Here is a 21,389-nt window from a genome sequence, read left to right on the forward strand (position 1 = left end):
TGCCTTTTCTGAAAACAGCGCCATCTGTTGGATGTAAAAGCAACACACGCTATACTAAATATTTTACAATTCCATTTCAATGTTTCCGATTTAGAATGGCTCAAAACATGCCGAGGAAGCAGCAGAGCGACATGCAGCCAGACTTCAAAATGCACGGTTGCAAGCACGGTGATCGAGTTCTGCAGCTTCAGATCTGCTTCGTTCTCAACAGAATGAACGCGACAGGCTGAGAGTGGCTGAAAGACGTCAGCGAGAAACAGCAGATCAGCGTCAAACACGACTCCGTGCTCAGCAATCACGCAATTACAATCGCCTTGCATTCCGGTACAACCCAGCTGATTAGCTTGAGCTGGCATGTTCTCATCGGCACTATGACTGAAGTGTGTCCTTATTGCAAGGCACAAATTTAATGGAGAAACGAAAGGAATGTGTTGCGCAGCCGGGAAAATTAAACTGCCTCAACTTAGACAACCGCCAGAGCCATTAAAAACTTTGCTTGCCGGATATACCGCCAAATCAAAGCATTTCATATCTAACATCAGGAAATACAACTCGAGATTCCAAATGACGGTCGGCGCAGAAATCGTACCAGCTCAATTCATGCCAACTTGCTTTTGCAATCACCATCAACAAAGCTCAAGGCCAATCTTTAGAATTGTGTGGTTTAGATCTAGACACAGATTGCTTCTCACATGGACAAGTATATGTTGCATGTTCTAGAGTCGGCAAACCAGACAATCTCTATATCTGCACAGACAATGGAACAACGGAAAATATTGTATACCCAACAAGCATTGTGAAATCAAACATATTAGAAACGTGCGCCCTTTTCTTTCTTTTCCATTTAACTAGACTGAGCCACAGCAACGTGTGGCCGGGTACAGCTAGTATACTAATAAAGCAAAGTTTAAATATTTTAATGGTCATGCTTTTCAGCATGCAGAGTGATTTTATGACACCAAGGCGGTCCGAGGAGATTTTATCTGGCAGCATTTATGGATTGTGTTGAATAGTCCTGGAGACAGCATCAGAGAAGGTAAAACCTACATCTTTAGAGAGATTGTGATTTTTGGAGCAAAATGAGATACCCTTAGATTATGGAATTTCCACATATAGAGGACTAAGACATGTTAATTATATGGGTTGTTTATAGGATCCATGCTGAGCACCAATTAAAGATTTACTTTTGAACACAGGCATTCCATTGTACAAATATTTCTAAGTGGAGTAACCATTGATTTTCCCAGGTATTTCATTTATTAGCCTGAATAGGGTGTGGTTGTTACGGCTGTATGTGACCTTTAACAGTTAGACATTTCATAGTAGTTTGTCTCCTCTTAGGATATTCTCCTCCAGTGATCCTTACTTTAGGGAATTTATTCTGGCACGATTGGACGTTTCTGGTTCACATTTAACGGACAATAAAAGTGAAATCCCGCTTGTAATTGTTCAATACCACTATACCAAGTACTGCAACATCGTTTATCCCCGATGAATGTCCTGCATTTCAGCATTATAAGACAAACTTGTACATGTAGGGTTGTTTAGACACTCATTTTATACAATACTCGCCGGGGTACCCGGCATTGCCAGTGTCCTGATCAAGTGGCGTCTCATGTGCCCTGGAGGATGTTGCTCCTGTCCTATGGTCGGCAAATCGTACTGCTGTTTGTGTTTCAGAAGCTCTTGATATCTATTTTCGCTTTGCATCAGATGTTTGTGCAGCATGTTTCAGTCACTCAACGGCTTCAGCACATTTGAGAAAGTGTCCAAGAAAGACTGATTGTGCCCTCTTCTTGTGAATGAACTTAAGTAAACTGTAACCTTGCCATTTCCCATATTTGGAGTGGCGTGAAAAAATGTAATTCCCTTTAAAAATGCTTTAATAAACACTGTGTACAGTAGTAATAGTAATAACCAACGAGACCACCAGGGGGGCACGGACCAGCATGGTCGTGTGAAGACGTCGCTTCGCATCCAGTCGTTGGGCCTGCTGTGAGCTTGTTCTCCCCCCCGGTGGAGAGCGGGCATCCTGGGGTTGCTTGAAAGCCCCAGAGCCACTCCAACACCAGAAGAGAGTGAAACCTCTCACTCATAATCAGATGGAGGTCAGAAGAGGGGCGCGAAATGGCAAATCTCTGGGCCGGAATTCCATGGAGACACTGCCAAGCATGAACCTATAAGCAGTTCCCAGCACGGGACCCAGAGGAGAGCGAGAAACTGGGTCATATGAAAGTGAACGACCCTAGACCACATCTACATACGGGTCTGAGGTTCCAGGCCTCAGACATCCCTGAAATCAGGCGAAAGAGGGAGGCACTTCAGATGCAATAACCCGGCAAGCCCTCGCGTAGCCCACCTGGAGAAAGTCTGCACTGAGCTCAGTGGCCAACTGTGGGTGCGGCTGCGCGGGTCCCAGAATAACCCAGTGCCAGGCCCTGCACCAGAGACCGAACCTGCAGGGCAGGCCAGGAAAGCGCAAAATACGCCCTCAGAGTGGCTTAGAGACAACTGGAGCAGCGGCTGAAGGTAAAGTTGCAGCTGTTGATTTAGCACCCCTTCCTCGTCCACACAAGGGAATATTTTTTGGCCCCTTTGTCCGGCTTGTCCTCTTCCAATTGAGGAATAGGAACGAAAGGACTTACCCCTCCAGGAAGATGAGCCTGATCTAGGGTTGTCAAATAGCGAGGTCTGCAGCTTCTCCAAACTCCTCTGACTTGCTGCCAGACTTCCTCAATCACACAAATCTGCGAAAAACCGTGCTAGCAGCCATGGATCTGCTGATGCGGTCAGCAGTACCCAAACCTGACAGGAGACAGTCTCCCATTGACTCCTTACCATCTTTAATGATCGCCAGGAGGCAGTCTCTTTCATCGCCTTCTGGGATGTGATCAGCTGCCATGGCAACGCAGTCCCACAGGGTAAACGTGAATCTCGATAAGAGTGCAAGTCAAATTAATAGATTTTAAGGCCATACTGCCTGCCGTGAAAACTTTACGTGCACAGGCATGAACCGTTGGTCATCCCTGTCAGGGGGGATATGGGGGATGAAAGGATAAGCCGATTGTCTGGTTGACGTAGCGGCCTGAATTACCAAGCTTTCAGGAGTAGGATGCTTGGTCAGGTATTCTGGGACACTGCTGGAAGGCCTGTAAGCCGCGAGAAGTTCTTGTTAACTGCAGGCCCAGTTTCCAGGGTCTCCAAATTAGCAGCAACTTTCCCATGCAGGGCCATGATCGGTCATGTCATCCTGTTCGTACGATGAGAGGGTCTACTCCACCCCATAAACTCAGTGACTTTACTCATGAGCTTTCTATAGGCTGCATTCTCGAAAATTATTAACATCTCCAAACGAAACGCATCCCACTTTGTCGGGGAATCTGACTTCATCGGGTATCCGATTACCTCTGTGGAGGAATCACTTGAGGTTGACATACCTATGGAGTCTCTTCTTCGCCTTCTTGGAGGAAGACGACGAAGATGGCCACGATCGACTCCTCTATCAGACCTCTTCCACTTCTTACGCCGGGCAGTGTCGCTAGACTCACCAGACTTTCTCCCGCTTCAAAGAATGCTAAACTCCCCACCGCCAGTTATCTCTACGCTCCCCGAGAGCTTTTTCTGTCATGGCCCGACAGGACCAGCAGTCGTCGGTACGGTGCCCGCAGCGCAGACACCGTAGGTAGACGCAGTGAGGAGCTGTGATGGACATTTGATCCTCAGTTGTGGCATTTTTAAAGACCCAACTTTGGTGTCGAAGGAGTAGATGAAGACGACAGTTTTCTGATGAAAAACTAAAGTGGCCGTAATTACTCGAAGCATAAGCTCTGAAAAACGGAATTGAAGCCAATGGCCGCTGCATGCTCCATTTATGCTGATGACGTCGGCCCTCGAGGGACATCGACGCGGAGACTCTGCATACAGCACCATCAGTCGAAATATTTTTCCGAAGCAGCGAAGCTGGAGAGATATATTATCATAAAATGAGGAATACTTGGGAGGACACAATCCAGTTAAAAAGGGGGACACTATGTTATATTTGTTCTTTTATAAACGCGCTTCATACTAGAGATCTGTTTCCAAACGCGAGAACGGGATTCAAACCCGTGTGGCTACGAGTTGTCTTGCTTTCAAGACAAACTTGTTGCCCCTGAGCTATCCTCCTGGCCTTGCTTTCCCAGTTAACACCTTCAGCACTGGCGTGTGCTGATCCCACAATAGAAAATGCTAAAGGGATAAAAGTATACCTCCACCCTTGGGAATAGTACACACTGGGGGAATAAAAGAAAATACAAAGGGGAAACCCAAAGGGCTAACCCAAAGGGCTCCCCAGTAGCACTGCGCAAAAGGTGCTGTGTGCTACAAAAGAAAATTACAGATGCCTTATAAGCTAGGGAGGAACAAAACACAAGTACAAAAATAATCAACTAGGGTTCCTGCAGACAAAGAAAAAGATGAGTGGGGAAAAAGGTTTCCATTTACTCCGGAGAACAGACCATAAAGATCCATGTCTCCGATGTGAAGGAGATTTGGCATAGAAATGAAAAATCTATCGAGAAATGGGATGTGAAGAAAAGTGCTCAGTCCATATATTTTCTGCCTGAAGCATTTATAAAAGAAAATAACCTATGCAAGTGTATTTGATTAAACAAGAGAAATGAAAATATAATAGCAGGACCAATACAAAAAACACATGGGATGTTTTGCGAGAAAAAAGGAAAGAACTTCTGGTAACGAGAAAGCAAAATCTTAGCAGCAAATTGGTTGGTTGATGGTCTGACACTCATGGAATGACAATAGGACTGAAGACAATTGCAGAAGTGAATTTTAAGTTGCTAACTGCCTTATCTTATATGCTGTTAGTACAAGTTGCACTTCTGTATGCCAACTGAACATATCACAGATTACACATTGATTACCATTGTAAGCAGCAATTCCAGTCAGCCAAAGAAACATCCTGCAGAACAAGGATGCTTGGAACCAAGAAGAAGCCCAAAACTAAAATTCAAAAGCACATTCTGTACACTCCTATCGCAGACGTCAACTTTGTCTGGGATCCAAGGACCACCTGACCAGGAAAGGCTTCACTAGCTTACCACTGGCCCTCAACAAGCCATAGAACACTGCTGCATATAGTCAGCAGGTCAGAACAAAGGAGGGTCAGCAATAGACGCAAGTGTAGCCATAACAGTTTGCGAAAGCAGTTGGTTAGCTTTGAGCTTGTTCTTGGAGCTTGTTTTTTTTTTTAAACAAAGTACAATGAATTTTTCTTTTTTTAACAGCAGTGAACTTTCTGAAAAATCTTTCGCCTTTTTTAAAGATTTCTGAGGAAAGAAAACTGCATTTACATTAAACAAGTTCAAATTCAAATCTGGGCAAAAAAAATAAAAATAGGTATTGAGAGAGAACAAGCTTTGCACAGATGTTGAAAGCCAAAAGTTTCACTGACTTTTCCCAAATACCCCGCCGTGGGGAATGTTGAGTGACCTATACCAGTCCCTTGATCAAGCAATGAGAATTCAGTTCCTGTCGTCTCTGAAGCCATCATTCTGAGCCACTGGCTACTTTTTCCCATGTCACTTAACATGCCAACACCGTTTAGGATCCCTCAAAGAACCCTGCAGAAATAAAAATGAATAAATAAGGTTACATAAACAACCTGACACTTAACATTGCATATTGTCTTTACTGCAATTCGAGCCGTCCCTATGAATAGTGGTCACCAAGGTTCTCCTCCATTTCTTATCTACAGGACAAATGCAACACTTCTGAGATGCACTCGAATTTTAGAAAGGTGTACATTTGAACAAACTGGTTCAACAAATGCACTTACTCAAAACAAACTAGTCTGCCACAAAGTAGTGTTTTACTGACATGATTCGCCCCAGTACATTATGCCACCCCCACCGCCCCCCCACCCCACCCCACAGAACAGGTCTAGAATGTCAAACCTAGACTCTCCAGGTTCATACGACATATAGTGGATATCTTTTTTTAAGTGTAATTGACCAAAATAAATAAAATGTGTCATGGGCTGAAAGAAGCATTTTTGAAGCTTGTTTTTCACACTACAATACACCCCAAATGTTATTTGACCAGTGTAGTTACGCCAAAACCAAATGGTTCAGCCAGGCTTTAGGTCTAGGCAAATGCCATTCCCCAAAATAGAAATGTGGCAAGTGCTGGCCAAAATTCAACCAAGTCGTAAAAGTAATTTGACATGCGCAGAAAGAAGTTTTTTTTTTTCATTTCTACGTCTCTGCTAGTATTATAAACTGATCACTAAATAATTTCTACTGTTGTATTGTTTCATCCCATATATATTCATATTCTTAATATTCTATGCTATCTGTAAATATGTAAGTGAATGTACCTAAGCTCAATGTCAAAGATGTCTGTAAGTGCGCCGTGATACCAAGGGTTTGGCCGTGTAATAAATGCAATAAATAAAGTCTAACTCGACCCAAGACTGCAGGCTGTTTCACAGCCAATCACAATATGTTAAGGAGACTGATCCAAACCCCCCCACACCCTTTTTTGGTCAATGCCACACATTCGCACAAAAAGATATTCAAGTTCGAGGGGACCCAAGGATGGGAGGATTACAGGGGGCAGGGTTTGAGAGGGCAGAGGTCCACGGTACAAGAGGGGAAATTGAAGCACATTTTTCCCACCAGCATAAAACATTGGTAAAATGGAACACACAATATCTTCCATCTCTTTATTTATATTTATATAGCGCGCATGTAGCCCATGGGCATTGAGGCGCTGCTACTTGCAAGAGCTTAGTTACAGGAATAGAGGCATTCAGTGGTACATTATGAATTCCAAAAGGCATGTAGCTGATATTTTGGTTGGTACAGTTAGTCATTACAATACAGTTTATGCATTAGGAACATATGATATGTATTCAACAGGTGCGAGGCATCTTATATGAATAAGATGGTTTTCATGGTTTTGCGGAAGGCGCTAAGGGAGGCCTCCCCTCGGATTGTGGGAGGTAGGGCGTTCCAGTGAGTGGGTGCGAGATATGGGCAGCTGGATCCGCCTGCTCTGGCTTTTTTTACTAATGGCACAGAGAGCATGTTAGTATATGGTGATCTGGTTGGCCTCGTAGAAGAGACGGGGTGGATCCTTTGGGAGAGGTAGTCGGGGGGGGGGGGGGCAGTAAGGTGAATGCACTTGTGGGTCAGTGTCAGAGTCTTGAAGATGATCCTTTCTTTTATTGGGAGCCAGTGTGCTAGTTTTCTGGCCTCCGAAATGTGTTCTCTTTTGGCAATGCCTTGGGCTGCCCGGAGAGCACTATTCTGTATGATTTGTAACCTCTCTAGGTTTTTGTTGGAGGTGCCTAGAAAGAGTACATTACAATAGTCAAGCCTAGATCCAGTGATGGCTCTGGCTATGTTAGTGCAGTTCTCTTTGGAGAGAAAGGGCCTCACTGCGTCGATTAGTTTGGCATGATATGCAGCTGCAGAGGCTATAGCGTTGACTTGTTTGTCCATGGATAGGTTGGAATCCAAGTAAACTCCAAGGGTTTTGACTGATTCTCTGAGACAGGTATTTTGATGGAGTCTATGGTGAAATGACTTAATTGGGAGTCTAGATTTTTCAGCGTGTCGGGTGAGCCTACCAGGAGGAGTTCAGTCTTGTCGGAGTTGAGGCATAGTCCATTGTCTGCCATCCAGGCTTGGATGGTGTTGTAGAAGTTGTTGAGGGTCATGGAGTCAGTGTCATAGTTGCCAGTGAGGGTGAGGAGGCGTAGTTGGTGTATGAAATGCCCATGGCGTTGAGGATGAGAAAAGGGGTCGTGTGAAGATGTTGTAGAGGGTGGGTGAGAGGCAGGAGCCTTGGGGCACACCGCAGAGTATGATCGTTGGTGAGGCGGATGCTAGGTCCGAGAAAACTTGCATGGTTCTGTCTTGTAGGAAGGAGGTTATCCATGCTGTGGCTTCAGGGGAGAATTTGGCAGTAGAGGAGAGGTGGTGGCATAAGACGTCATGATCCACGAGGTCTTATGACACCACCTCTCCTCTACTGCCAAATGGCGCAGACACTGCAGGACCTTGGAAGAAGATATTGAAAGGTAGCCTCTCGAATACTACATACAGAAAGAGGACTGTGGGAGCTGTGTGTCTTGGAAGTTAGTCAGCACCAACTAAGACGACGCAAAACCTACCAGACGTAAGAATTTGAAAAGTGCAGTGACAGCAATTATAGACACCTGGCAGAACCTTCCGACAATACAACTGCGGAAGAAGGCATCTTTCCGCTCACAAGAAGTGTGCACACCAAAGCAATCTTGATAGACTGAAGGCCAACAAAAGCAGATAAAAAAAAAAATAAAAAACGAAGTTGTTGCTAACCGCTCGCGTGAGCAGTAATGAGCTTTACATTGCAAGATCTCAAAGGACTGGTATGCCATTAGAAAAAAATGGTACTACGCTGGTTTAAGTCCCACCTTGCCAACCGCCAGCAGTTTGTTCAGATGGACTCGCCAAGGCGGCCCGTCACCTGTCGGGTCCTGCAGGGTGACATCCTCTCCCCAGTGATCAATCTGTTCATGGAGCCGCTGGGAGCCCTCCTAGCCATACACAACATCCACCAATAAGCGGATGACACGGCTATACCTCAAGATCGACTCCATCAAGGACATCCATAGGCTCAAAACCGGTCTCTCGTTGTACCAGTCTTGGATGTCCAGTGCATATTCTAAGTGCAAGCCCTACAAGGCCGAAATCCTACTCGTCACCAACAACACCGAAACCCAGACATGCAGACCTGTCGATCAACCAAGAACTGGGGGATTCACACACGAGCTGGCATCCTGTGCCAAGTCCCTCTGGTTCCGCATATACAAACACCTCACCTTCAAAAAGACACACGTAGCTAAGAAAACAAATTCCTCCTTCCCGAGTACTATCCCACATGGATGGGGGCAATGCACTCCTCGAAGGCCTTCAATTATCGCCCCCCTTGAGAAGTGTCCTAAACGGTTGCACGCCTCAAGGGTCTACACAGATATGACCACATCACCCCGGCCCTCATCGACCTTCAAGTCTTGCTGCATCATCTATGAGGCAGTCGCCCTCAAGTCACCCAGCTACCTTGCAGACAAACAGCACCTACAGCGGACAGCTCACCACCAGAGGCCAGTACACATGCAGATTTGAAATCTGCTGCTGCCAGAAGCTAAGGACCAGAAAACCAGTCTTCTCTGGCTGCACCCCAAGAATATGAAACCTCCATGTCAGCATCACTCACCCCCACAATTCAGAAAACAAAACCTACTTCAAGCCCCTCCTCCGCAACACCTAGGCCATCACGCTGCCCACCCAAATCACTAAACGCTGTGCCCCTCTCTCCTCCCCACCACCCGGTACAGCTGCACACCCCCCCCCCCTGTGCCCATATATATCCTACCCTCCACTGTATATCTGTTCTGTTGTATATCTCTGTAAAGTGCTCTGTTGCTTCTCAGAGCTGGTCCGCGCTCAATAAACATCAAAAGAATAATTCTGCTCATGTTCTTCCTATGTGGATGGGATAAAATGCCATTTATTCCCTCCATATTGCAGATCGCAGGATGAACTCAATGGGGGAGGTGGCTGGACCAGGGGGGGGGGGGGGGGGGGGGGGCGCGGGGGTGTTGGGGAAAGTGTCACTACAGGAACCTCAACTGGCCGCCTGATGCCAAGTTTCTGTGCACTGGTTTTAACAAAACATACCAAGTCATGGCTATGTAGTACACTGCAAGGCTACACTGCTGGGTTTTTAATTCCTGTTTGATTAATTAATCTTGTAATATTGTCCATCTTCATTGTTATCCATAGTTTGTGTGTTCGCTGTAGCACGACTTTGAAATGCAGATTTCAGTGCAAGTATAGTTCAGAAAATAGCTCAATGTTCAGCACTTGTAAGCAGAGCGCTAGAACAAGGTACTCACCTTAGTAACCTCTCTACTCCTAGTCCAGAGGACCATTTCCTCCATACCACAAGGGTGGGAGGATGAGGGGTCAAATTCCACCCTACAGGACTGGATCAGAAACTCTCAGCACCAAAGGGCCCCCAGGATTAAATATGGATGCCTGAGGAAACCATGCGATATAAAGGAAAGCACATTGTCTAAAGAAATAGTAGTCCTATGATTTTCTAAGCTCCTTATCCATAACAATTACCCTAGCAGCACTACATTTGTGCTACTTTTCAGCTGCATTTTTGACACTTTGCTTGGCAGCGTTCATTGCAGAGGTATTTTCACCATGATTTTTTCCCCACAGACTATATTTTTACTGGATATGGGGAAAAGGAGTATCCATCCTGACCCATGGGATTTCCAGAGCATCCGAGTGCAACACTAGGGTCTCCCTTAATGTATTAAAAGGGTATTTTGTTCTGAAAGCATCAAACAAGGCCACCTGTGGGTTGTTCCTAGAGGCAGAATTTGGGCGACAACCTGATACAGCTCCGACTCGTGATCAGCTACCACCAGGGGAGTACACATTGGTCTCCGCTCCCAGCACTAAATGTACTGCGTGAAAAAAGTGCTTCAATGGCATACCAAGTCCCACATCTCCACAGTCACGAGTGTTAGAGGTTTGGATTTCATGCCACACCATTTGTTTTATACAAACATTGCAGAACTGTCGGTCAGAATATGCACAGGGCTGCCAGGAAGTAACGCTTTCAGGGCAAGGGTAATTGCTAGCAGTCCTGCTTATACCAGAGACCGAAGATCTGGAGATGGCATAGGGACTCCAAAAGGGCATCCCTGGATTTAAGTTGATCAAGTACTGTCTAGCAATAGACAGACAGTAGTTGTCCCCAGCCCCCCACCCCTTCACTCCCCCAAAGTACACAACTATCCCTCCCATTGAAGGATTGTCTGAAGTGGTGGTTCCAGTTCTAGGCCAGGAATGGGAGGGACAAAAAGAAAAACAAACGCGAGCGCACACATACACACACACACTTCTGGTAGCCCTTTGTAGTTGTTTAGAAAATGGTGGTGGAAATCTGTCAGTTTGTCTAGCGTTTTGGTGTTCAAAACCCATGAAGCCTGAGAATGAGCAAGAGCAGGACTCAGGCCTGGAACTCTCTGCGAGCTTAGAGGTGATGCTCTTTGTTAACACAGTGATTCTGGTGTCAAAAACACTTGCTTTCTTATTTAGCAACTTAGGAACTATGAAACCGGTTCACCGGTTCAATCCATCGAAAGATGGGTGTAGACACGTCAGTTACAGTGCCGGTCTGCACAAATGAGCCCTTGTTGGATATTCTTCTAGCGGATAGATCCAAACGGAGAGTTGCAGCCTCTAAAACATCTTCCTTCACTTGAGAGCCTTTAATTTGTCCACTGATTTTGATTAGCTGACAGCATAAGTACCTCAGCGTTTGCGTATCTAATCTAAGTTGCAGGGCTGAACAGGCAAAAGCCTTTGTGCCCAGCTCTTCTATAGCTTTGTACTCTATGTGAAGAACTTGTGATGTTACGATGCCTCCACCGGTCTGGATTATATGATAGCTGCAGCCAGAGATTAAGAGAATGATTGTGAGCAAGTAGCAAAGAATACATTGTTTTTTTATATAGCACTTTAATCTAGTCATCTTCTAGCGTAAGGAGCCAGTAACAAAGTCTATGGTCCTGTTCCTCACCTCACACACGTCCTTTTGGAGGTCTATATTCAACCTTTCAGATACCCTGGCCGGAGCTTTGCTCCTCTACACCTGCCACAGAGGAGGGTGTCCATAATTGGAATTTGGAGGAATCCTATGGCAATCGATCGTCAGTTGTGGAATGCACAACCAGAGAAGGTTCGTGCATTGGATCCCACCCCTCATATGAAGATAGGTGGTGGAGAGAAATCAGCTTAGGCATCATTCAACTCCAGAACCTGAGGCTTTGGGTCAACTGAGGGTACACTGGGGGAGAGGTGTTGGGCTACAGGTTTATTTCTTTGGACACATGCAGCCAGTGTCTCCCTGGCATAGGTCCTTTTCCATGCTCCCGTCGTTGAGGAAGACTGTCCATAAACAGATCTACAAAAGTATCCCTTCATAGGAACAGAGTGCATAAGCATTTGAAACATAGCAGAAAAGGAATCACCACCTGCCGGATTTAAATCCACAAGGCTACAAAGGCAAGAGCAGTTGGAAAGGCACAAACCTGGACCAGGAATCCACAGAGACAGGATGCCTGGGGATCAATGTCAGTCAGGGATCCACATAGGACAAGTGTGACAAGGTAGGAGCCAGAGATAAAGTGGGAGACATCCTCGTTGGAGCCAAGCATTAAACTCTGAACACAAAAGGATCTCTGTCCCCGTGAAGGACTGGGAGTTGAACTAGCCCACGGCTCCATAGCTAAGGCGTTAAGGAGATTTTTGCACAAACCTCTGGTGATGGCTCTAATCGAGCATACTAAAAAGGTAGAACCATTAGGGTGATGCATGAGTGTGTCACACAACAGGAAACTACTTATGGTAAACACAGCAGAGCTGTTAGGCATAGGAGCGGGTGGGTAAAGGCAATTAGGGAGGTACAATTATTCCCAATTGTCACCACAAAAGAATACAACAAACTGGCATATGGAAAAGGTCACAATTTCTACGAGAGGAAATGTTAATATGAAAACCCTTTTCCCCTGGAAATTGCCATAATGGTTTGCTTCAGCAAGACTACCCCATTGCTTATAGCATCATTTCCCTGTTAAAGCAACTGCCTTCATGTCTGTGTACAAGGCCTAAAGGCTCAAGGTTTCGCCTTGGGGCCTACAGCACTCACAGAATCAGAAAATTATACTCTCAGCCTGCCTTTCTAAAAAACACACATAGCCAGCATCTGTTAAGTCTCATGCATCGCTCGCACGGGAAGTGGCCTTGCAAGTCAGCATGTGTTCACTGACCCTTGGGTATATCTATGAATAATGACTGTTAGCATTTGCACTCTTTTCGAAACATAAGCATAAACCTATCTATATTTGGACTTACTATTTCCTGAGAATGTGTGTGAAAGGGAAACCTTATCAAGCGCTTGTGCGGCACTCTGTAAAAGATATGCTCTGCCAATATTTAAACAGCCATATATGGAAATTGCTATCACTGCAGCGGCAGGATATGTGTAGCTTGCGAATTCCCCACTGTGTCAAATATGATGAATTGGTTTGTTTTTGCAATCACGTATGTTAAAGGTTGAACGTGCATCCTGAAGGATGTTTTTGACTTGCTTAGATAAGATACATGAATAATGATCACTTACAATGTCCGGCCTTTGTAAATCTCACCGCAATGTCTAAAAAGCAGCCAAAAGTGCTTTGGCAGGAAAATGTATGTATGGAAAGGGGTTGGGCTTGAAGCCAGGCATAAGATTTAATGTATCTGTGTTCCTATAAAAGACATGCTCTTTGAGATGTTCAGGAGCACACACTGGCAGCATCTCTATGATGTGTTATGTGTCGGCCCTTCCGCGGAAGCTTTTGTCTTGATTGCAATAAATGATTGTTAAACCCACTTAATAGTGTGTTTATTGATGGAGACCTCCGCCTTGTGAATTTTAGCATTTACAATTTGGTGTCCCTGTGCTGGCGGCTTCTTGCAGACGCAGTCCATCGCTTTGATGCGTGCCTTCCATCGAGCTCCTGTCTCCGGCGACGACTAACTGGGCCCATATTTCATAGCACGATTGATGCAAAACAGCGCGGTCCTCATCTTGAGACAAGAGATCGGGAAGAAGGAGAGGCGACTGCTCTGCCAAGGCCCAGACGAACCAGACAGAGGGGAGGTCTCCCTGGTGCGGTGAGTGAATTGTATCTGCAGAGAATTGTATTGGTGGATGGTAAGCCACAATTGGTATCAGTTATATGGTACGTATTATTTGATCTTTGGTAAAGGATATTATTAATAATGGGAAACTTATGTGACCGTGATAAGAATGAGGGACCTATGCATGCGCCTGCTGAAGGCACCCCGTGTTATACTATGCTAACTAACTATGGGTTGGGAGCTGTGCAGTTTTGTAAAAATTGGGAGGGATACACAAAAAAGTCAGTCCAGTTTAGATGGCCTCCTAAAGCGGGAACTTTTGATATTAAAACGATCGAACATTTGGAATTAGTATTACTACAGAAAAAGGTCCGCCCAGCTCAACATGACGCCATCCGTCAGTGGCGAACTGAGGCGATAAAACAGAAAATGTCTTTAGAAAAGAAAGATAGAAAGAAACAGAGACGAACGTTGCAGGAAAAGGCCTGCGATTTAGATAACAAGGAATTTGCACAACAAATGGAAGTAGAAGATCGAAAGGGATTAATAGAGTATGGTAAAGGAATGTATCCTCTACTCCCAACAATAGACTCGGGAACAAATAAAACTCTTCATAAACCTGACCCCGCAATTGAACAGGATATAGACAGATTGACAGAGAGTCTTCTTCGACTCACGATACCTACCCTATCCCCCTCCAAGAACCCGCCCCTAACACCCACAGCCCCCTTCCCAATCGCACCCACCCCAGATACAACCAAACCTCCTCCGTACCAACCAGATCCGCACACTCCCCTTGGCACTATGGACCCAAACACCATTGAAGAAAAGGAAGGTAGGAACCTTGATAGATATCCTGATTACACTCCTGAACAATTCGCCCGACTCGAAGCAATGGCCCTAGAATTATTTAATAATCCTGGGAAAGAAGTTTGCAAGAAATTAAATACATTTCAAAAAAAGGATTTTCGCCAAATAATGAAGATTCATTCTAACATATTTGATGGATGGACAAAGAACGAGGCAAAAATACCCTGGCCAAAAGGCCTATGGGATAATTACAAAGCCCTTGCTACTGAACGGGATCGAGAGAGTATGTGGGAAAAGTACGACTTAATAATGGAACAAGTAGAAGGAACAAAAAGAGACCATTATGATGAAAAAAGGGGAGAGGAGTTAGAGAAAAAAAGAAGGGAGCAAGCCAAACGAGAAGCCGCTCATAGAGCCGAGGCATTAATAAACGGCATAATGAACGAAAAAGAGAAAGGAAAAGGGGAAGCCTGGATAGATAAGATAGAAACACACGAACATGCAATTCAACTCGCGTGTTTGGAAGGACTCATAAAAAGGGTGGGAACGGAATGTGGAAGAGAGGGGAATGGGAAAGTTTGTGCAGAAGCAAGGAGATGTGCAAGTGAACTAAAGACATATGATTTAAATTGGGAATTAGCAGACCCTCTTAGAACTTTAAGGTTATTGTCAGAATTTCTGGAAGTTCTCCTGCCACCAGATCCCTTTGCTGGGCCCCTAAGAGAATGTGCGCCCATTGTTACAGCAAATGCGGACCCAAGTAAAGATCCTGTTGTTACAAAAACATATGTTTATGTACCCCTCACTAGGGCAGAATTGTTTAGTATAAAAAGAAGCACCCCAGACCCCAGAACTGATGCTGCAGGATTCTACAAAGAATTAAGAGCATTATTTAAAATGTGTACCCTGACTCTCCAGGACATCGATCATGTGATGTCTGCCGTGACTCCGGCTGATGTATGGGAACCTTTTAGATCTCGAAACCCCCCTGGACATGTCATCGATTGGACAGCGTTAGAAAAACACGATACAAACCGGAATCCAACTGACCCCATCCCAGAGGACCTAAAAACGCTAGGGACAAGGATACTAAGAGCATTGAATGACGTGTTGCCAGAAGTGGATGTGAATGTTGAAAAGATGGATGCTGTTATACAAAGTTCCACAGACACGGTTGGGGACTATTTCTTGAAATTTGAAAGTGCATTTAAGGCACACAGTGGTCAGTCTGTTAGCGACCCAACGGGCCAGAGATATTTCGCCATGGGCTTCGTAAAAGGTTTGCGTAAAGGAATTAAGAAACCACTTAAATTAGGCGAAAGTACCTGGCAGGCAAGCACCCCGTCCCAGATCCTAGAAATGGCTAAATATTACGAGCGGCAGGAGGAGGAAGAATTGGAAGGGAAGAAACAGGCAGACAGGAACTTAAAGAATAAGGTGCTAATGCAACAATTGGTGCAACCACCTTACAATAAACCAAAGGGCCAGAAACCCCAGGTAAGGAACCCCGCTGGTAACACTGCGCAATGGACACCCCCGCGAATAGACCAATGCTCATTTTGCAAGCAGACGGGACATTGGAAAAATGAGTGTCCCATATTAATGGCACGGAATGGTCAACCGGCGGGTGGGAGAGGAAGGGGCCGAGGTGGACCCCCCGCGGGACCACCTCAAGGCCAAGGAAGGTTTGTAAACCCCGAAAATAATGTATTCTCAAACGGTGCAGCGCAGCGACAAATGGTTAGAGTGGATGGCAATGGGTTTGTGGAGGACGAACTGAGTGGAATGATGTTTTTTGATAACACAGCAGCAATGAGTTGAAACGCCCCTAGTGAATGCGAGGAGACGGTGTCTGTTCCTATAGACCAAAAGGGACCATATGTTAACTTACAGATAGGACAGCACCCCACCGTTAAATGCTTGGTCGACACCGGGGCAGGTAACAGCTCGGTCGATGCCAAGGCCGTCCCCTCAGTTCCACTATCGGGTGAAAATAAGGTTTCGGTAGGGTTCGGTGGGGAACCCATATGTACTCCAGTGTCCCAGAGAATTGAGACATCTATATGCGGAGTGAAATTGACTAACAAATGGTTACTTACTAACAGGTGCCCCGAGAATCTCCTTGGGTTGGATCTTTTGAAAGCTTTAAATGCGACTATCTATTGTTCCCCAACAGGCGTCCGTATGACCATAAGTAAATCCAAAATTGGTGGTTGTTATTTGGTTGAACCATTGCCACCAGAGTTACAGGAACTACCCGCCGAACTTTGGGCTGCTGGTAGTAATGATGTAGGTGTTTTGAACATTCCCCCTGTTGTGATCAAGGTAAAACATGGAGTCCCTCTACCCCGGACCCCTCAATACAGAATATCTCCAGAAGGCGAGGCAGCATTGATTAAGATTGTGCATGACCTAATACAACTTGGGGTTGTCGAGGAGTGTGATGATAGCCCATGCAACTCTCCGTTGCTTCCCGTGCATAAGAAAGGAGATGAAGTGACTCCGTATCGTTTTATTATTGACCTTCGAAGAATAAACAAGGTAGTAGAGCCCAGGTATCCCGTTGTCCCCAGTGTAACGAGTATTCTCACCATGGTCCCTCCCACGGCCACTTACTTTAGTGTTGTGGATTTAAAGAATGCATTTTTCTCCATACCCATAGCTGAAGAATCCAGATACCTATTCTCCTTTGTGTTAGCACAACGACAGTACAGATTTTGTCGAGCACCCCAAGGTTACACAGAAAGCCCGGCTATCTTTAGCCAAGCGCTAAAACAACAATTGGATGAAATTCTGTTACCCCCTGGCGTAATGCTCATCCAATATGTGGATGACATCCTCATTTGTGGAGATACCGAATTGTGTTGCAAGGAAGGTACTTTGATTGTGTTGCAGCATTTGGCATACCATGGTCACAAAGTGTCTCTTAAGAAAATGCAGTATGTAATGCCTAAGGTTGATTATTTGGGATATGTCCTCACTGCAGAGGGTCGATCATTGTCACCTGAAAGGGTACGGTTAATACAGGAAATGGCCTATCCCAGTACCTTTAAAGAATTGAGACGATTGTTGGGTATTACCTCATATTGCCGTCATTGGGTCCCAGAATTCTCCCTGATAGCTAAGCCCCTGTTACAATGTTTGAAAACAGAAAAGGATCAGGTACCCTTTACTTGCACACAAGAAATGAGAGAGGCCTGCGACGCTCTGAAAAGTGCCTTGTGCAGTGCCCCAGGGCTCGGGACACCCAATTACGGCAAGCCTTTTACTCTTTTTGTACATGAACAGCAAGGTTGTGCTCTATCTGTATTGACACAGGAACAAAGTGGAAGGCAAAGGCCTTGTGCTTATTTCTCTGGCACTTTGGATAGTGTGGCCGCAGCGCTTCCCCCATGCATGCGCTCAGTTGCTGCCGCAGCGTTAGCACTTAAGCAAAGTGCAGGTTTAGTGTTGGGAACCACTATCATTGTAAGAGTTCCCCATGCAGTAGATGTATTGCTCAATAGAACTCAGACTCAGCATCTCACGGCAGCCCGGTTAACACAATATGAGTTGACATTGTTTGCACCAAATGTGACTATTATGAGATGCAATACTTTGAACCCAGCTTCCCTTCTGCCCCTGCCAAGTGGGGAGGGAGATCAAGACATGCATGATTGCCTTATACGCACTGACGAACAGACCCGAGGTAGGGTCGATCTGAGCGACCTTCCCCTAGAAGGAGGGGATGGGATTTTATTTTGTGATGGCTCCTGTTACAAACTGGAAAATGGCGAGACAGTAGCTGGGTACGCAGTAACAACTGAAAGAGAGATTGTCCATATGGAACGCATACCCGAGTTATCAGCGCAAGCTGCAGAATTAAGGGCATTGACAAAAGCTCTAGAACTAAGCAAAGATTTAGCTGTAACCATCTATACGGATTCAGCATATGCACATGGTGTGGCCTTTAATTTTGGCCTGCTGTGGAAAGAGCGAGGGTTTCTCACCTCGCATGGAACAAAAATAAAACATGGCAATTTGATAAATAAGTTATTAGCAGCATTGGCTGAACCCGCACAGGTGGCTATAGTAAAGTGCTCCGCCCATAAGAAGGTGGTAGATTTTGTGGGGCAGGGAAACGATTTAGCAGACCAGGTGGCTAAATATGCCGCGGAACACTGTCAACTGCCTCTTCCAGAGTGTAACATGTTGCAAAGGGATGTGGAAGGGAAGAGGGATGGTGGTGGACTAGAAAATGACCCTGAGGAGGTGGTTAAGAATATTCAAAAAGAAGCAGCAGATTGTGAAATCAAGACATGGATTAAGGACAGTAACAACGAACAAACCTCTAAGGGGGTGTGGTTGGACAGAATTAAAATGAGGTGGTTGCTCCCCGATAGTTATTTGCCTATGGTAGTAGACATGGCCCATGGAAATGCCCACGTCAATGCAAGTGCAATGGAGGATATCGTGAGCAAGGTATGGAAGAACCGGAAAATTGGATCCTATTGCAGGAGGTGGGCAGCACAATGTGCCATTTGCCTCCAGCACAATGTGGGCAAATCAGTAAAGGTACCAGCAGGTCATAGCAGACTTCCAACACAGCCCTTCGAGGTTGTGTATATGGACTTTATACAGATGGAACCAGTTGCCAAATTAAAATATTGTCTTGTGATGAGGTGTGGGTTCTCCGGTTGGACAGATGCTTACCCCCTGAGAGACAACACTGCCATTTCCACAGCCAAATGTATCCTGAAATATTGGGTGCCCCAGTACACGGTGCCCAGTCTTTTGTACTCTGACAATGGCGTACATTTTACTGGTCAAGTTGTGAAGTATGTCTGCACTGCCCTAGGTATCGATCAGAGATTCCATTCCGTTTACCATCCCAAAAGTGCAGGGATTATAGAACGATCGAATGCCGTAGTCAAAAACAAGCTGGCAAAAATCTGTGCCTCCACAAACCTGAAGTGGCCAGATGCCCTTCCTTTAGCATTGTTGAGCATGCGGACTACTCCGAAGGGAACACACAAATTGTCCCCTTTTGAGATTGTGATGGGCCGCCCTCCAAGCGTATGGTCCATCCCAAAACCAAAGGTTATTGGAAATATTGAGCAGCCACTGTTGAGAGATTATTGTGCTGAACTCACGCATAAACTGTCTATTATCCATCAACAGGTGAAAGAAGCAGCTCCATCGGCCTTAAAAGGAGAAGGCCACGCCATCAAACCAGGGGATTACGTTTTGGTGAAAAGCTTTGACCGGACCAACTGCTTGCAGGCCCGCTGGAAAGGGCCGTACTTGGTCCTATTGGCAACTCAGACCGCTGTGAAGGTTGCTGGCCACAAGACGTGGATCCATGCCAACCATCTTAAAAGGGCACCACCTCAGATAGACCACCCCCCGACCAAGGACACGGGTCACTTTGCAGCCGAACCTACGGAGGATACTCCAAGGTACAACTTACGTCCTAGGAAACAGCATTGATTGCCTATGTTTGAACTCTGACACCTGGCTGAGAAAAAGGACTTGGTAAAGGGTCGGAACAAGCAAGGACAATTGAACGTACAGACGAAGTGGCCTCAGCAGCCCCTCCTGGGTAAGGAAATAGCCTCACCGACACACAGATGAAACGGCCTCAGCTTCCCCTCAAGGGTAGGAAGTAGCCTCAACGAGACGTGTCAAGGAAGGTGCCAGAAGCGGTGACAGCAGAACGGGTTATACTGTGCAACCCTTGCGACTTAGCGCATAAACGGACGGCACCGTTAGGGTAATTGTTAGGGACCCTCTTGAACATTTCTGTGTAAATATATAATGTATATAACGTGCGACATTTAACGGCCAAGTTCCGGAACTCAGCTATTGGGATTAGCCCTGTGCGAGGGAACAAAACAGGTTGTTACGATGAATAACGAGGATGCTGCACAGAGGCGTCCTCGGGTGAATAGGTATGCATGTACCCCAAAGGAAAAACTCATTTTATCCATCATCTGCATTTTTATAACAGTAGGCTTTGCGATATTTCTGTGGTACCTTGAGCACCATGACATTTATGCTGCCCGTAATTTGTTGCCTCCTACACCATCGCCCTCAACACCAGAATTAGTGACCATTGCCCATATAGATCAAGAGTATCGGAAGAAGCATCCCAGAAATAGCATCCTCACATGGATGAATGAAACAAACCAGATACTGAATAAAACCAACTGTTACATATGTACGTATGTCCCCCACAGCCATGAAAGTGGGCCCGAGTGGTATGCAGCCCCTGCTACGAATGACACATGTGTGCCCATGCGAGAAGTTATCTTGAGTGCCTCGCGCAACTTTTTCGAGCAAGGAACTAGATACGTTATTAAGGAACATCAGGATCCAATATCGTTAGAGCCGAGTACAACCCGGTTTCTAGAGCAATCTACCTCGTGCCCAGAACGGGCCTATACCAGTACTATCCATACACTCGATCCACGTCCACGCCATCGTCAGAATAAGAAACCACACGAAACAATGCCCCAACCTATCCCTGTGCATAATATAGTTCAGAAGGCCCCCCTTTGCTATCAGCGGAATAAAACTTATAACGAAAGTATGTTTCCTGACCCAGTACGCGGTGGATTTGAGCCACCAGTAAGTGTCGAACGTAAAGGCATGTTTATGGGTCTTCACAACTGCAAAGTAACGATAGATGTGAATATTTTTACCTTCCCCTTAATGGCACCAGACGGGGCAATGTACATTTGCGGAGAAAATGCTTATTTTTGGTTGCCCCGTTATTGGAAAGGCAGATGTACTGTTGGTTATATAATGTTAGGCTTACATTATAAATCTTTGGAGGAAGTGAGC

The 21,389-nt window shown here is 45.6% G+C and overlaps 1 protein-coding gene across 4 annotated transcripts in view; it reads right to left on the reverse strand.

The window, feature by feature from the left end:
- USPL1 (ubiquitin specific peptidase like 1) overlaps positions 1 to 21,389 on the reverse strand; it is a 462,937-nt gene that overhangs the window by 412,834 nt on the left and 28,714 nt on the right. For 2 of the 4 annotated variants that reach the window (XM_069639224.1, XM_069639222.1), the window contains exon 2: positions 5,450 to 5,618. The exons of the other annotated variants lie outside the window; for them this stretch is intronic. In XM_069639224.1, the coding sequence (XP_069495325.1) occupies positions 5,450 to 5,587 (138 nt within the window). In that variant the 5' untranslated portion in view covers positions 5,588 to 5,618. The remainder of the gene's footprint in view (positions 1 to 5,449; positions 5,619 to 21,389) is intronic. 4 annotated transcript variants of the gene reach the window in all.

The sequence above is a fragment of the Ambystoma mexicanum genome, chromosome 7q (genome assembly GCF_040938575.1).
Source record: "Ambystoma mexicanum isolate Mex_15411 chromosome 7q, UKY_AmexF1_1, whole genome shotgun sequence".
Taxonomy (NCBI): Eukaryota; Metazoa; Chordata; class Amphibia; order Caudata; family Ambystomatidae; genus Ambystoma; species Ambystoma mexicanum.